Consider the following 17,844-nt stretch of genomic DNA (forward strand, 5'->3'; position numbering starts at 1 on the left):
TAACATTTATTAAACATTTACTACGTGTTAAACACTGCAGTGATAACATTTTCTACCTCCCCTTCAGAACTATTGTGAATCAAGTGCTTTGTAAAGCTTTATATAGATGATTTAGTAGTACTAGAAGGTATATGTGTACAGTTCCATTAATAGACATTAACAGAGTGCCTACTAGCACAGTTTTTTAAAACAGAGTAGGGCCCTAAAATGTTTATTGTTAGTTTGTCAACTGTCTAGGCAGCAGTTTGGGTCCTATGGGACAACATACTGGTCAGATGGGTTTCAATGGCAGAAGGAGAATATGGTGAGAAAAATCCCAGAGAATGGTTAGTCTTAATGGAAGGTGAGATGGTTGGATTCATTTTCTCCTTTAAACCTACAATGGCATCATGCTTCTCCCCGGGTCAGCCCATATGGACTTTATGGTTGGTTAGGCCAACAATTTATTCTCCAGTTCTTCTTACTCCTTAAGTAGCTCTCATGGCCTTCTGTTCACTGGAAGATAATTTGCTACCTCCTAGTTACAGCAATGGGTAAATAAAGGTAAAAATATGAGAGAGGCGTTATTTGGGGCTTAATGAATGCTTCCTCGATTGATCAGTAGTAGTACCAACAAGGCAGTTAAAAAAGCATAAGAACAAAGATGTATGAAGATTGTCTGATCCTAAAGAAACAAAAGATTAACTCCTATTCAGAACTTCTTTTTAATTTTAGGTGAATCATTAGCATGAAATAGTCTATAGTTATCTAGCAATATTCTGTCAAAAGGTTCTGTGGTCACTCCTTCTCCCTGGTAGAAACACTGAGGGGAGAAGACATTTAATTTAATCAACCTTTTTTTCCAAATTACTTCCATACAACTTATATTAAAAGTTCTACCCCTTTAATAACCAAAAATGGTTCCTCCCTCCTTTCAGGTTAGCTTAGGTTGGATACCTGGTATGAAAGAGGGGTCATGAGGACTCTATATAAGTAGAGAAAGTTATAGTCTATGTAAGTAGAGATTATACTATATACTAGGTATACTCTATGTAAGTAGAGGAAGCATGATGAAGTGGGTAAGCAGTGAATTTGGGGTGTGTAACCTGGGTTGCAGTAGAAAAAGCAGTACAAAGAGTGCTCATTTTGGGGTCAGAAGACTCCCCCCAAATTCCCATTTAATTTCTTATGATGACTTAAGATATATTGAAACCACAGTAGGGAAAGTTGTGACGTAGGAGGGATAACTGGATCTCATTTTCCTCCTCTGCAGAGTGTGGGGAGGCAAGCTGGGATAGATGAACTCTGCCGACCTTTCCCATGCTAACTACACTCGATGACTCCAAAACCTTGCCAGTTGTTTGGCTCTCCTCTGTACACACAGGATATGACCCCTAACAACCACTTGGCTAAACAACTCAGTCAGGATGCACGGATGCCCACACTTCAAACACTTCATGGCTATGTCTGGTCAAAGGAGAAAATTTTGAAGGTTTCTTTGACTGTGGACTAAACTTCCCATGGGTAGGCATGGGGTTAGGGGAGAGGGAAGGGAGGAGAGCAAGAGGGAGTAAAAAGCTACTGAGCTGAGGCTGAAGAATTATCACTCTATGCAAATTGGCCCCTCTCTGGTTATGAAATTAATACTTTCAACATGTGGATATAGAAAGATCTGAGATCTCCTCAGCCTAAAGAACTTCAGCTGTAGGATTCACAGCAAGCAATAAGTTAGTAAGCTAAGAATTGTGACTCTAAGTCCTTAATACTATCCATGAAAGGGGCAGGAAGGAAGTCAGAACAGACAAAACATTGATCTCAGACTGGCTAACTTTTCAAACACAGGCATCATCTCTAATTCTCAGGAGGTGAATGGCTTTTGGTGGGAGACTGGGAACGGGAAAGATTTACAGTCATCTGTATAACAGGTGAGATTTATATGGTGCTGTGTATAATGGTGGCCGGAGCACCAGATCTAGATCTATAGGACTGGGATTCAATCCTGTCTCTGGCCCTTACTTCCTGTGTGAACCAGTTCAAGTCACTTTGCTTCTCTTGGCCTCAATTTCCTCGTCAGTAAAATCGGGGGTTTGTTCTAGGCCTCTGAAGTCCCACCTATTTGTGGACCTTAGTAGTTTTTAAGTTTCATAAAGTATTTTGCATACACAATCTCATTTGGCCATCAGAACAACACTATGGGTTACATGTACCAGTATTATCATCTTCATTTTACAGGTGAGAAAATTAAAGTCCTGGGGAGGGAGGGGTTGAGTTCACATAGGTAGGAGATACCACAGCCAGGCTATGCACTCAGGCTTTGTCATTCAGAGACCAGCACTCTTTCTGCTGAACTTCCACTATACATGATCTAAATAATTCCAGTTGTGCAGTTCCATTTTTTTCTTTTTGTTTGTCCCAGACTTGAGATGTCATCAGTGCGGAGGATTAGCAATCTAGAAATTTCCCTCCCTTATGCAGACTGGCAATTGATTTATAGCTTATGTTATTTGAGAGTTTGCCAGGGGCACTGAGAAATTAATGCCTTGCTTATTGTCAGAGAGCCAGGATGTGAGAGGCAGATCATTCTGACTCTAAAACCAGTCCTCTCTCCATGCATGCTGCCTCTTCTCCATTTAGGTTATACAAATTAGTCATGTTCCCCGTCGCTTCAGAGCATATGCTCTTGACTGATGCACGGTGAAGAACGGCAATCGTATCAATAGCCAACAGTCTCCTTAGAAAGCTCATGCACTAAAACAGTTCTAGCCAATAGAACTTTATTAGATATTTGAAATAAATGGGATCACAGCATGTGTGTGCGTGTGTGTGTGTGTGTGTGTGTGTGTGTGTGTGTGTATACACATACATAACTTAGCATCATAGAGAGAGCTGGACCTGAGGTCAGGAAAGCCTATATTCAGAACCTCTCTGACACCCACTAGCTCTGTGACCATGGGCAAGCCCCTTTACCACTCTGAGCTTTGGTTTTCTTGACTATAAAATGAGGTGGTTGAATTAAGCGGCCTTCTAGCACCAAATCTATGATCCTGGCTACATAATCATAGGCACAGGAAGCATGGTGTGGTCATCGGGGTGTTGGAATCAAGGAGACGAGGGTTTGAATCTTGCCTCACACCCTTATTAGCTGTGTAAGCCAATTAACCTCTTTGAACATTAGTTTCCACATCTGTATAATGGGGATACTAGGAACACATAGCTCACAACACTGTGAAAATTAAGATATTAGAAATGTGTTTGCTTAGGAAACTTGGCAGAGCTTTAGCACAATATTTAAATGGTAAATGCTTGTATTCCTACATTTGTGAAAGGACATATATATATATGTATGTGTGTGTGTGTATTAAGCATTGTTAAATGCTTTCAGACTCTGTGCTAAGCACTACAAATAAAAATATAAAAGTGAGACAGTCTCTGCCCTCAAGGAGCTTATACTCTATGATGGCAAACAACTGTACAAAGTCAAGCAAATGCAGAATATATAGAAAATGAATAGAAAATGCCTGACACATATTAAGCACTTACTACATGCTTAGATGGACTGACTAAATGGCTCGAAGAATCGAGAGAGGCCTAAAAGACGTAGTAATTGAGCTGAACCATGAAGGGAGGTAAGGGTGTCAATATATGAATTGTTTATAGGCAACAGACAATATAAAATGTAAATGGGCTGAGTCCAATTTCTGTTTACTATCCTTGATATAATAGTGATAAAATTAAGCATGCCACAAGCAATTTTTTTTTACCTCATATTCTCTTTCCTGTGTACGGTCACATACATTTCATAGACTCTCCCTTGGGGAATGGCCCCTGCAGGAATCAGCAAACTCACTCCTAAACAACAGGTAAATATACACACACAAATGAGAAAAAAATGAATTAAATAGGAAAAAAATCAGAAACCACCAACACAGCTTGTCTAAAGGAATGAGTACAGATTGTGAAAAGGCAGCCATATGTCTACTTTTTTCCACTTTGATAAAAGGGAAATCTTCCCAGTTGCTGGGACTTTCTTATTTACTGGCTATCTTAGTTAGCACAGATACTTCTGTGCCTTTGTGGAAATATGTGAAGGGTAGAAGTGGATTTTTTAAAAAAGCTTTATTTTAGTCAAGAAGCAGGCAGATGGGTATTTTTGCTTACCCTGTGAAACTAAAGGGAAAACAACAATTACTTTTAAAATTTCAAACTGCTGTAATGGGACATGTCTCCCCAGGCATTTCTTCTTTAATTACAAAAATCCCCTGTGAAAGCCAAAGCCAGCAGAATGCCATATCTTAAAACTAGCAAAGGAACCTCTGAGAGGATCTGCCTGTTTTATCAGCATCATGGTTTAGTGGTTCTCAAACCTCTGAGGAACACTGGGGTCCTTTCTGGGGGTCTGCAAGGTTAAAATTATTTTCATAATAACATTAAGATTTTAAATATCTAATATGGTAAATATCAATGCATGTAAACCACATGAAGAAAATCTCTATGGAGGGGAGCTGTCCCCTGTGATTTTTAAAGTGTGTGAAGGGGTCCTGAAACCAAAGTTTTAGAGGTACTGGTTTAGACCTGAAATCACTCTAGGACAGCAACCATGATAATGGTCCAGGGCTGCTTGATTTTGGTTCAGTAGGCCTATTGGTCTGTAAACATTTGCTTACTTTTGGGGTTTATATTTGAGCCCAATGTATTAGCAAGCTTATGGGATCATCCAAAAGGCTATGATTCACATCTTGAAGATGAATAGCATGAAGATGCTTTTCAGTTAAAGTTAAATTCAGTTTAATTAGATTCCATAAGCACCTATGTTGACCATTACAATCAGCCCTCTACAGCAAATACCTGGCTTGACACTTTGGGGAATACAAAAAAAAAACCTAGAAGACAGTAATTTTTACCTTTAAGGAAGTTACTGGTTAGTTGAAGAGACAAGAATGCATATACACATAAGACTAGGAAACAAAGGAAAGTAAGGAAAGATGATTGTGGAGCGATGACGAGTTAATGAAAACTCCACCACAGAGAAGGGGAGCCTTTTATTGCACCTTGAAGGAAGTGTAGAACTTAGATGACTAGAAATGAGCAGAAAGGAGTGATTTGGCTTCTAGGGAAGAGTATAAGGAAATACAGAAGTAACGAGAATGACATTTTTAGGACATTGTAAGGAAACCTGCCTGGCTGGAATGGAATTGCCATGATGGAAATTATGAGAGAAAAAGCTATGAAAATTTGGGCCAGTTAACAGCTGGGGAATTCTAGGGTGAGGAGTTTGTATTTGACTGAAGAAGGGAAGGAGAATCATTATAATTTCTTGAGGAGGAGAACAATCCATGTCTTCTTTTCTTTTACATTATACAATGCCCTAGCATTGGTGGTATTGCTTTCTAGTACCACATTTCTTAAAAGCTCACAACAATTTGAAAAGTGAAGGCATTTTATTTGAGGAAGCCATTTACTCTTATGAATGCCTATTATTATTTTAAGAGAAAATAAAAATGAAATGTGATGGCTCTGTCCTAGGGTCTGATTTTAATACTTTTATGAGGCTTCTCTGAAGTTAATTGCCAGATAAAATGATGAAATCTAAATAATACTACAAAAGGATAGCATAATGAAATTCTAATCTTTAAATAGAGAAATCAATGAATGGTGAGTGTCTTATTTACCCTCTGTGCCTGATGAATGCATAATAAAGAGTTAAATTAATAAATGAATCTTGGCCCTTCTCTATGATGTCTTCTCGTCATCAAAAAAATTAGCATTCTAAAATTCTTCCCCCACTGCAGCAAATTGGAACTGAAGCAACTGATGTGATTTCTAATTAATTTGTCCTTTGTATGGATGGTGACAACAGCAAGAGTTTCTGGCTTTAAGTTGTCTGCTAAAGCTGTGCTGAATAAAGGTCAGTGGCCTAACTGAAACCTCATCTCAGAAAATTTCAAAGTATGCTTCTCTGGGAAGTGTTCTGGTAGTTAGTTGTTGGAGAAGAGCAGAGCTTTGGGGAAAGGACAAATGAACTTGAAAGAAAATGTATTTCTTAATCTAAGTCAAAAACTGAGCCTAGTAGATGACCTGCATTTCATGGCCAGGTAAATGAGGTGGTGAGAAATGGGGCTTTTTTTTGGTAGGGAAAAGTTATCAAACTGAGTGCTTGGATTTTAAATCTTTAGAACTTACCTGAATTGGGGACAATGAGGTGCCCCCCAAGAGAGTTGAAAGTCCCAAAAGCAGTACAGGATGGGTCTGTTTGTCTAGCCAGGCTCTGATTTTTCAAGTTGAGAGTCTCACTTTCCAGCAGAGACTGGGTGATTTGTGGGGATAGCTTGGCTGTGAAATCTGATAAGTCATCCTGTGGGGTTACGGCACCTGAGGTATTGTACACTTTGATTTTCAGGTTGGGTAGAGGATCGAGGATTGGTGAGTTGGTCATTGGGATTTTGTCAGAGACATCATGCAAAGCATAGACAGGGCCTCTGTACATGGCTGCCGCTGATGTAAGGTCTGGTGGTACCGCCAGGAGATCTGTGTTTGAAAAAGAAAGAGCAATTTCGTTGCCTTATTTTGGCCAACCTAGACAAATTAATTCTGTGATAGCCTGTATTTCCCAAAGGAAAGGTAGCTCAATTAGCATAAAGGTTTGCATGAGGGCCTCAGTACCTGCTGGAAAATGGCCAGAAGGTAATCTGGACCCATTGTAGTTGTCTGGATCTATTTCTACCTTGTTTCCATGTACCACCCTTAAGAATTATGTTTTAGCTCCTCTGGCTTTAATAAGACATATATAAAACATGGAAGAAGGAAGCAAAAGAGTGGTACAAACCTGTCAGAACAGCCTCAGGAAGGCTAAAACTCAGCATGAGCTGAGGTGCTGGAAAAATGCTAAGGAAGGACGATAAAAACCACTTTCCCTGGTATGATCAGACCAAGAAGGAGAATAAGGAAGGAACAACAGGGACAAAACAGAATTATGTAACTCCTATTTCTTTCCATCTTCTCTAGCAAGGAGAATGATCTTCATACTGGAAAGGGTAGAAAAAACAGAGTAAGAGGGAATGGAAGCCCAAGACAGGGGAGGAGATAAGAGAGTGTCTAGCTGCATAAAATGAATTCAGATGAATTACATTCCAGAGCATTGACAGGAATGGAAGATTTGATTACTGAACCAATATCAGTAATCTCTGAAGACTCAAGGAGAATGCCCAGGCATGGCCAATTTTTCAAAATGAAAAGGTAGATTTTGGGATATATAAAATAGTGAGCTTGACAGATGTTCAGCTCGAGGAAAAATCTAGAATATATTTTTAAATGGACAGTTGTGGGCACTTAGAAAAAGAAGAAGCGATCATAAGAGTTAGGATTTCTCCATTAAGAACAAGTTATGCCAGACTAACCTCATTTCCTTATTAGGGAAATGATATAGACATAATTACTATGAATTTCCGCAAGGAATTTGACAGTCTTTTAACATAGTTTCAAAGACAAAATGGGGAATGTAACTGTGATGGAAGTTTAATCGGGTGGTTTTTTTTTTACCTTCTTGGAAGACTGTAACTAAAAAGGCCAGACTAATGTATCTGAAAGGCCAGATAATGTATTTGAAATGTATGTCAGATAATAATCCGATATCACCCTGAAAGATGGTGTCCAGGACTATGATGAAGTCATCTCTCATGTCCTATTTCATCAATGTCTCAGATGAAGATATTGAAAGCATGCTTTTTAAATTTGCAGATGACACAAAGCAGAGAAGGTTTGCTAATAAACTGGATGACAGAATTAGAATCCAGAAAGCTTTTAACAGTTTGGAGCAGGGGACTGAATCCAACATGATGTGATCTGACACGGCTAAATGTAAAGTCTCATATTTAGCTTGAAAAAAAATTCAATTCTACAAGTCTAGGTTTAGGGACTGAATCTGTGATTTCTGTGGTATAAGAAAATTCTCTGATAAGGAAACTGCTTCTATCCGTGCAGCTAGGAAATTTCTGTACAACTTATAGGCTTAGAAGGTTGCCTTGGAGCACCGAAGGGTTAAGTGACTTGCCCACAGTCGCCCAGCCAACATGGATCAGAGGGGAGTCTTAGCTCCAGCCTCTCTGCCACCCTGCTTCTCCTACAGAGGATGGGAAAAATAACCGGAGGTTTAATTAGTTACCTGTCCACCCAACATGCATCACCAGTATAACCTGGCTGGCAAAAAATCTTATGTCACCTTAGGCTGCGTTAAAAAAAATAGTTTTTCAGGCAAGAGAAGTAACAGCCTTTTTCTGACACGTGGGTCAGGTCACATCAGTAGCGTTTTGAACATTGCTGGCAGTCCCACTTTAATAGGGATGCTGACGAACTGGATCTAGTCCAAAGGGAATTATCAAAATGCTGAGAGTAATCAAAACCATGTCAGAAGAAGACTGGTTGAAAGAATGAGGTATATTTAATCTGTTCAAGAGAATGCTGAGGGTCATCGTAATAGTTCTCCTCAAGCATCTAGAGGGCTGGCATGTGGAAGAGGGATTCAATTTATTCTTCACAGGAAGGGCTAGGATAGAAGCTATCTGGAGATACAGCTTGCCTCCAAATAAGGAAGAACTTTCTAGCAATCATTGCTGTTCAAAAGTCCAATGGTTTGACATTTGAGATAGTGGGTTTACTGGCAGTGTTCAGGCAGAGGACAGATGACCTCATGCCATGCATATCGTAGAAGGGGTTCCCCTGTCCAGGATAAGGCTGAACTAGATCATAGGCTCATAGATTTTAGAAATGGAAGGGACCCTTTCAGGTCCTTTTTATAAATGAGGTTACTGACTAAGAGACCTTAAGTGACTTGACTAAGGTCATCCAGATAGTAAGTAAAAGAGGAAGTTCCTGAGCCCAGGTTCTCTCATCTCAGATCCAGCTCTCTTTCCACTGAATTACCATTGCCTTCAAAAGTCACCTCCAATTCTTAGATTCTATGACTACCTTAGATAATCTTAGATCTTAGATGATCTTAAAAGATCATCTTAGATCACTTTAGAAAGTGAAAATTCACTATAATACATAATAATGTATTATTGTAATATATTACATTACATATTGTATATTATAATGCAATATTATAATAATGGGAAAGTATGGCATAGATAGAGAGCTAACCTCAAAGCCAAGGACACTTGAGTTAAAATTCTGTCTCTGACATATGTAGGCTGTGTGACCTTGGGCAAATGATCTAACTTCTTGCTAAGACATGAGCTCTTGGCCGGAAGTCCACAGACCTCTTGAATCTCAGGGGGTCTGTGAACGTGGATGAGAAAAAAATGTTATTATTTTAGTAACTTCAGATTTCCTTCATAATCTTGTGTGTTTTATTTTATGCATTTAAAAACATTATCTGAGAATGGTTCTGTAGTTTTAACAGAGATCCATGATGTGGAAAATGTTAAAAAAAAACTGTTCTGGGACTAAGACAAGGTGGCAATCAGGAATGGTAAAGGGTTTTCCTCACTGGGGAATTCTGCTATACCAGAGAAATCACAGCTCTAGGGCCTTTAAGTAGATGTAGGATTTCTTCTTCATCACTACCTGTAATTCTATGTTAATGTGCAAAATCCTTGCTTTTAGCACCTGGGAGAGGGGTAATGGATGGGGAACCTGGGAACAGAAGGTGAATGAACACATGTGAAAGCATTAAGTCTCATAGCTGAGTCGTCTGGTGCCACTATTGTGAAAGCTCCAGCGGGCACATGATGGAGAATGTAAGGAAGAAAAGCTGATTTACCCTTACGGTGGTTTGATGAGGCGTCACTATCACGAAACCTGGTTGCTTTGGGTTCAGCTTTTGGATGGTTCAGAATCAAGTGAATATACAGGAAGGGTGTAGGAGAACCTGGCTCACATGAATTTATTATTTATCACAATATATTTTTTGCCCAAAAAGTGTTTGGATAAAAATAATGGAGGTGAAAAATCCATATACGTATATATGAAGATACAAAAATGTCAGATTTAGCAAGTAAATATAAGGTAATCTTTTTTGAAGGAGGGGAGACACTAGCTGGTAGGGGTCTGAGGAAATTCCTCATGTAGGACATAGCATTTCAGCTAAGCTTAGAAGGAAACCAAGGATTCTCGGACATGGATGGAAGAAGAGAGTGCATTGCAAGCATGGAAGACAGTTTATGCTAGTGCATGAAGAAGGGGATGGAATGTCATGAGTATGGGAATTATAAGTAGCACCATTTGGCTCTTACAGGATCCAAGAGAAACTACCCTGCTGGTACCTTTTACTGCGTGGCTCCTTCAGGACATTGGCCACCAGGAAGGTGCCCGGGCTAACAATCGAGCCTGTGTTTTCTCTTTTTTCCCTCCCTTCCCCACTCACTGTCTAGTAAGTAGTGGCTAGGTTTGATAATCCCCAGCTGGCCTGGAATAGGCCTCTCTGGTTTGAGGCAAATGTGCCGAGACAAAGGCCTTTCTGGGAGCTTAAGGCTATTTCTCTGACACAATATCTGGCTCAGACTTGCAGGTGCTTTCAGAATGATTTTAAAGTAATCCTAGTAATCCTGTTGTCTACCCCACTAGGAGGGAACAGAATAGTGGGGTGGAAGTCCAAGTGGCAAAGTCATACCAATTCACCAAAGAAAAAATTTCTTTGGTACTTGAGTGGAGATATGACCCTATGTCAGATCCCAGAAGACCTTTAAATAGCACATTTATTTTGGAAATTTCTAACACAAGATTCTGAAACATTTTCATTGCTTATTGACATTATGAAGATGTCTAAATTACATGGTATTCAAACCCTATTTTATCTTTAGCTAATTTGACTGGATTCAGAGACAGAGGATGTGGGTTTCAGTCCTCAGTCTACAACGTACTGTCTGTTTTGTCACTGGGGACATAAGTTGATCTCTCTGGATTTCAGTTCCTTCCCCTGTCAAGTGAGTGGGTTGGATTAGAAGTTCTGTAAGGCCCCCTCCAGTTTCTAGACCCTAGGATCCTATGAAAGTCAATGAACAACAGATGAAAATGTGGCTGTATACTAAAGAGAAAAGGTTGTTTCAAAGTCTGTTAAAGTCCTTACTCCATAAATACTCTGACTAATGCTACTCTAATTTAGCAAAGCAATGTTGACCCCTGCTAAGAATGCTAGAACCTCAAATACATGGAAAACCCATTCAGATTTCATAGCTAACAAATTTTCCACCCTTCTTATTCTTTACACAAAGCTGTACACAGAGATTGTAGGTCACCCAGATAGTGATTCCCCAAAGCTAGAGACAAAACCCTATAACCAAAACTTTCTCAGCCATTAGAAAATAACCACATTAGATACACATATAAGACCTTAATCTTTTCCTTTCTCCTTCACACGTCTCTTTCTCTTATCCTCTTCTCTTTTGCATGTTCTGTTTTCTCCGGGGTTCCCATAGTTCTCTGCTCTGCAGTCAGTAGTTAGTCAGTCTTTGAGATTTTATTTGTTTGATGTTTTCAACTCCTAAAGATAAACACTGATGATTCTTTCCTCCTGCTGCAAGAGGCTGCTAATCCACTTAAGTATAGAAATTGCTTATAGCACATGCCTAGATCGATCAACATGGAATGTAAGGTCATCTCACCTTGCCTTGCAGCCTTGATGTTGACAGGCTGAAATCCTCCATTGAGGGCTGAGGAATCAATGATATCCGACTCAAAGTCCCTATGGTTCTTCCGATACACAAATAGAGCCACGATCACAGAGATGGCCAAGCACACAATCACTGCTATAACCACACCAACGTAGAGGGCAACATCATCTGAGTCAGGAGCCGCTGGAGGGGAAGAATGGGTTAGAGTAATTTCCAATAGCTCACGTCCGTATTGCTATCTTTCCTTCCGACATTTATTACCCTTTTTATTGGTTAATTCCAAATCTATTGCAAAAGCTATATACTTTGAGTATGCCCTTTCAATGGGAAATGATCATAGATGTCTTTCTTTCTTATTCTCTATCTACCTCTGACCTATTTTGTAATTGGGAAACATAACAGACCATTTATTATTTATTGCTAGGATTGTAAAGAAATTCTAGCTAAAATTCTACTATTCCACAAGAAAAATTTCAGTGCTATTGGGGTGTGTGTGTGTGTGTGTGTGTGTGTGTGTGTGTGTGTATGTGTTGTGTGTGTGTAATAGAATAACAGGTTTTTAATTTCACAGATGCTCCATTTAAAAACATAAACATTCCCTTAGTAATGTCTGGCACATTTTGAATCTGTGTATTTGTTGAATTAGAGTATTTTCCTAAGAAACTTTCCAAGTTATAAAGTTTACTTCTCCAGGGTTCCTCTTTCCTTTCTCCTAAACTCAGCAGGGGGAGGGGAGAGGCAAAAACAAGTAGTATTACTAAGCTGAGCTGGGAACTCAAAGATGAAGTTGAATAGTGTGCTCCCTGGCCCCCCAGAACAAATGCCAGGTCTTTGGAGGGCGGGAAAGGGGGGACGGAGGTATGTGTTCTCCAGGTATGCTGTTTTACTAAGAAAACAATATGAACAATAAGAATTGGGATTTTTAAGGCATCCATTTGCTTTATGTATTGTTCAAGAAAAATGTAATCCTGTGTGTCTGGCAAAGGCCCAAGTCAATCATGTTTGATATCAGATTATCCTAGAGGTCAATCAAGCATGTCCCCATGAAGGAAATTTTCATACTTTTAGAAGGTGGGAATGGAGCCTTGGTCATTTTTTCCATTGGCCTGGCATCATTTGACTTGGCCTGGCTCAAAATGGAGGGCACTGTGATACAGTGGATAGAGAACTGGTTTTTTGAGCCAGGAAGACCTGCATTTAAGGGCCATCTCTGGCACACTGGGCTGTGTAACCATGGGCAAGTCACTTAACTCCTCAGTGCTCTAGGCAACTCTCTAAGACTCTAAGTTGCAGAAAAGTTTCCAGCCTTCACTGATAAAGGAAATTCCTCACTGGGAGCACTCTACTCTGATGAAATCACAGGTCTAGTGTTTAACCTTCTAATCTTGGTGAGCAGAAACTTTACTGAGCTCCATAACATAATTTGTGTCTATGTCTATGAATGGCCCACAAAAACTACTTGGGAGGATGTCACTGAAGATAGTCTATTTCCTCTATTCCCTCTAGATTTCCTCCAATAGTAGTGATGAAAATTGCATTGACTACTAAAATAACCTAAGGCAAATTGGAATGACTAATTTTTGTCATAGTCCATATTTTGGCATATGTTTTGGAATGTTTCCACCAATCAAAGAAATCCAGCAAAAATGAGCATCTTTTTCATGTTTTATTTCTTTAAATTTACTGTGTAAGAAAGAAATTTTACTATCTACTTACTAAGATTACAAAAACATCTGATTTCCTGCTGTGGAGGTGAAAACTGACAGATGTTTAGAGGGAGCCCCTGACATCCCAAATGCTTTTGACTGTGGGAGTTCTTTTTTTGCCCCTGGGTTTCTGATGAGGCACCTAAATGGAACTCTGAGCCCCAGGCAAAGCATATTGCCTTAATTCTATTTTGTTTCCTTTTGCTAACTACTATTTCCCAGGCCTGTAAGACTTCCTAGGTCATGATTACTTTTTCAGGAGTCATGGTTTCTTATCAGATAGATGTGAATTTATATTTTCAGCCTTTGAAGTCTCTTCTTTCTCGGATCTGCATATTCATGACTTTTTGTTGTCTCTTTCAAGTTAAATTTCATCTGATTCTTTTTCCTCTGATTCAGCAAGGAGGCACTAACTTATTTGCTGCATTGGAAAATATTAGGTGCCTACCTCCAGTACACATAAGTGATGTAGGAAAGGTAAACGCAGACTGATGAATGACAATGAATGATTAAGCCAGCAACGTAAAAACAAAACATGACACTTACAAGAAAATCCATATTCATTCTGGGTTCTCTGTTCAGTTGAAATAGGATAAATGAAACCTTGAAAAGAAAAAGAATTGTACAAAAATGGGAACAAAATCAAATTAATGAGGGGAACAAAATGGGAAGCATGAAAAATGGTTTAATTAAAAGAAGAGGAAAAGAAACTCATGGTACTTTACAGTTCTGATTCAGCACAGAATTATGATTTTGCATCTCCTGTCTGCTCCAGAGTCTTACTAAGAATTAATAAGTAGGCAGATTGAATTTCAGAGGCAAAACTGGTCTCGAGTCACTAACTTTGGAGTGCTTAAAGTCTTTCTTTTATTGAGCATAAACTCTAATGGATCTAATTTATTTCAGACATCAAGGGTCATTAGCATATGGAAAATCTTTTTCCCTATCCCTGCCATATGCTTTAATTCCCAAGACATATTCAGTAAAGCTCTAAACAGTTTTTTTATTTAATTATAGCAGCTTGCTGTTGGTCTAATAGAGCTAAAGAAGACCTGTCGTCATTGGTCAAAGGTTAAATACCCATTTGCTGTGTTGAGCCTAAGGAAAAGAAATCCACTTTTTGGATTTCCTTCTTGTTTATCCTCCACTTCGTGTAATAGGAATCCAATAGGTATTGCCCAGGGAGTGAGCAGTTTGTCAATGAAATGGAAACTGGATGCCTTTTATTTTAAATCATTACAAAATCAATAAGGGCCTAGGGGTGTAAGATTATTTATTTTAAACATAGTGTAATCTGGATAGAATTATAACCTAGTTTAATTTTTCGAATAAATAATTAACCTTAATGCTTTTCTTTTGAAACACTCCAAAGCCAACTAGGTTTTGTTTTGTTTTGTTTTTTTAAAGTCAGGGGAAGAAAATATATTTTTCCAATTTGGAACCCAGAATTCTGAAAGTTAAAACTTGTTTTTTTGTTCCACTCATAAGCAACAGACTGTGACTTCCAAAGAAAGATGATTTTAGATACCAAGCATCTCCTCTAATGCAACATTTGAATGTCAAGTAAAAATGAATCAGAAACACATGGCTTCAGTCTCCCTTGCTATATACAGGATTACAAGTAAAGAGAAAACTGTGAGAATCAAAATTAATTGGCCTAAAATGAAAGCATCGTAAAGTTTGGGTACCAAGCAAACCCTAAGATGTGACAAAGGTATCTCAACTATAGTTTGAGAAACATTTAACACTTAGAAGAAATTTACCAGGTTGGGAAGTAAATGCTGGAGAAACATGCGGTTCTTACTTAATGAAGTAAGGGTTTGCTATGGCACAGGCAAGTTTTTACCCGAATGAATATTTAATGCTTTATTTTAGAGAATGATTGCAGCCTCATACTCATTTTTATAAATATTATATTCCTTATTTCACTTGTATGACTCCATATATTAGGACTGTTGTACATTTTTAAACAACCTGTGTCTAATAATAACTTTTTTCTATTTGTATTCTGTGAATTCAATAAAAGAAAAGCCAGGACACAGACATCAGGAAGAGGTAAGTGATTGCTAAGATCGGAAGTCAAAACAAGTTTTTTTTTAGACACAGGATGACTTAATAGGTAGCACTGCTGTGTTCAAGATCAGGTTTAGGGAGAGGGATTTCAAAGGATCTGCTTTCAGGAACTGGGGTAACAAGCTGAGAAATGCATAATCATCCCAATGACATGGGATTGAGAGACAGTGTGGCCTCATGGATTGGAGAGCTATCCTTGGACTTGGGAAGTTCACAACTTACCTTTCAGTTCAGATCTTATCTTTGATACATTCTGGCTCTGTGGTTCTAAGCAAATGACTCTTTGTGCCCAAGACAACTCTCCGAAACTGGAATTTGTAAGAACAGATGCCAATCTATACTGGAAGAGGTAGTTTCTGTAGCAGAAATTACCTACACTGATGAAATCACAAACTGGAAGCCCTTTTCTGCCCCCTGAAGAAGAGATGGAATTGGGGAATTTTATTTTCTCTCTGAAAGTCTTGGTGTGTGTTTACAGCAGAGAAGGTGGCTGTGTGTTACATAACAGCACAAAAAGAAGCCAAAAGGAAAATGAACATTGAGAAGAAGCATGGACTGGTCGAATGAACACTGGACTTCAGGGTCAGAATGACTTAGTTTCATATCTTGGCTCTGACACTAAACTGGTTGTACGACCTTGGTCAAGTAACTTAACTCCCTATCTGTAAAATGGAAAATACAATTTTGCAGGAAGGATGTGAAGCAAGTGCTTTGCAAATGCTAAAGTGCTATACAAATGGGAGTTGTGATTATGAAGAGAAGCCTCCTAGAAGGTAGCACTTGAGTTTTCACATCTTTTTGTTACCAACAGAATTCCTATTCTTGATGGGTAAATCAAGGAACAAGAGACATGGAAATTTAGAGCTGTGGTTTTAAGTTCATGTCTTCCTCTAATTTGTGCTAACCCCAGGGTCCTATATGATAGTCATTATAGAGAAGTGGGAGGAATTCTTGCAGCTTTAATCCCATAGACTTGTCTATATTTTGTTTTGTTTTGGAGACTGAGTCTTGCCATCTTGCCCAGGCTGGAAGTACAAGAGCCACTGAGGCTGATTCCAGTCCGATTAGTGCAGGAGCTTTGATCTGCTCCATTTACACCAGGACCAGTTTCCTTTTCTGTAAGCAGTCTAACAATCTATCCCCACTGGCCCTAATATGGCATTCACCATATTGGTACTAGACTTTAGAGGAAACATTCATCAAATGAGCCTGCTCATCAGATGAGACTGTTGCAACACATAACTCCTGAGCTAAAGGGATCCCTCAGCCATAGCCCAGGTCCTGGGAGCAGCGAGTATAGTTGTGCAGCATGACACCTGGTTGCACTTATCTGCTGTGGCCTTGGTATCTGAAACGCCAAGTACACTGTGAAAGTGAAAAAGAAGCTTGTGCTATTACCTGATCCTGGCCAAGCATAATGTTTTCCAGAAATAACCCAAATGTCAGGCCAATTTTAAATGAACTCAATAGTGGTACAACGCTCTCTTTTACTATTGCTGTGGAAACAACACTGATCAACTATTTCCAAGAAACTTTTTAAATATGTTCATTCGCCTTCAAAATAGAGAAACATCTTCAATTACTGTATCAAAGCATCAATTAGAAAGTAGGGGACTTGAGGAAAGGATTATTTTTCCATTTCTAAAATGATGGGACAGATAGGATCACATTTTAAAGTTAGTTTTTATGTGTTTCCATCTGATTCAGCTTTTATACAACAAGAAAGAACATTTCCTTCAGCTAATGAGAGGAACCTGCTGAGATTAGTAGCAGAAATAATGAAAAAATAACATCTCTGGTAAGATTAAAAGGAATATGGTGCAAAATAATTATTTTGTGACTATTAATAGCTCAGGCAATAGGGATTTTGGCCAATCCATTATTTGAAAATAATGTCTAATAAATGGGATGATATTATTTAGCATTCTAGAGCCAAAGCCAGAAGTTGTGTATGTGTGTGCTTCTCTCAATGATAAAAATGGCCATTTTATTTATTTATTCATTTTCATTGGCATAAGCCCTAGATTTGAAGTGAGAAGGACAATGAACTTTAGAGTCTAGAAGATGGATTCAAATCCCATTGTGAGATCTTGGAAAGGTAACACAAACTCTCTGAGTCTCAATTTTCTCATCAACAAAATGGAGTTAGAAGCCAAGAATCCCTCAGGTTTACTTCAAGTATATGATGTACTTCCATTCTATGGAATTAAAAAAAAACTAATTTGTAACTTTTGGGACATCTTAGCCTTGTTGAAAAGCTAACTCTTATTCACATTAGCTCTTAGAATCCAAGAGGAAGGGACCTTAGAAACCATTTAGTCCAACCCCCTAAATATTTTATATGAAGAAACCAAGGCACCAGGAGGTCATCTGATTACTTTGTGGTAGGACTAGAATCCAGGTCTCTGACTGTTGAACCAATGTTCTTTATTTTCCACCATGCTAACCACTAAAAAGAAATGGTGAATGAAAGTGAAAAA

General features: G+C 38.8%; 1 protein-coding gene across 1 annotated transcript in view; it reads right to left on the reverse strand.

Moving 5' to 3' along the window:
- UNC5C (unc-5 netrin receptor C) overlaps positions 1-17,844 on the reverse strand; it is a 438,193-nt gene that overhangs the window by 53,173 nt on the left and 367,176 nt on the right. The window contains exons 8-10 of the mRNA XM_036765340.1: positions 11,577-11,768; positions 6,160-6,504; positions 3,741-3,828 (exon numbers count right to left, since the gene is read on the reverse strand). Of these exons, the coding sequence (XP_036621235.1) occupies positions 3,741-3,828; positions 6,160-6,504; positions 11,577-11,768 (625 nt within the window). The remainder of the gene's footprint in view (positions 1-3,740; positions 3,829-6,159; positions 6,505-11,576; positions 11,769-17,844) is intronic.

Source organism: Trichosurus vulpecula, chromosome 6 (genome assembly GCF_011100635.1).
Source record: "Trichosurus vulpecula isolate mTriVul1 chromosome 6, mTriVul1.pri, whole genome shotgun sequence".
NCBI lineage: Eukaryota > Metazoa > Chordata > Mammalia > Diprotodontia > Phalangeridae > Trichosurus > Trichosurus vulpecula.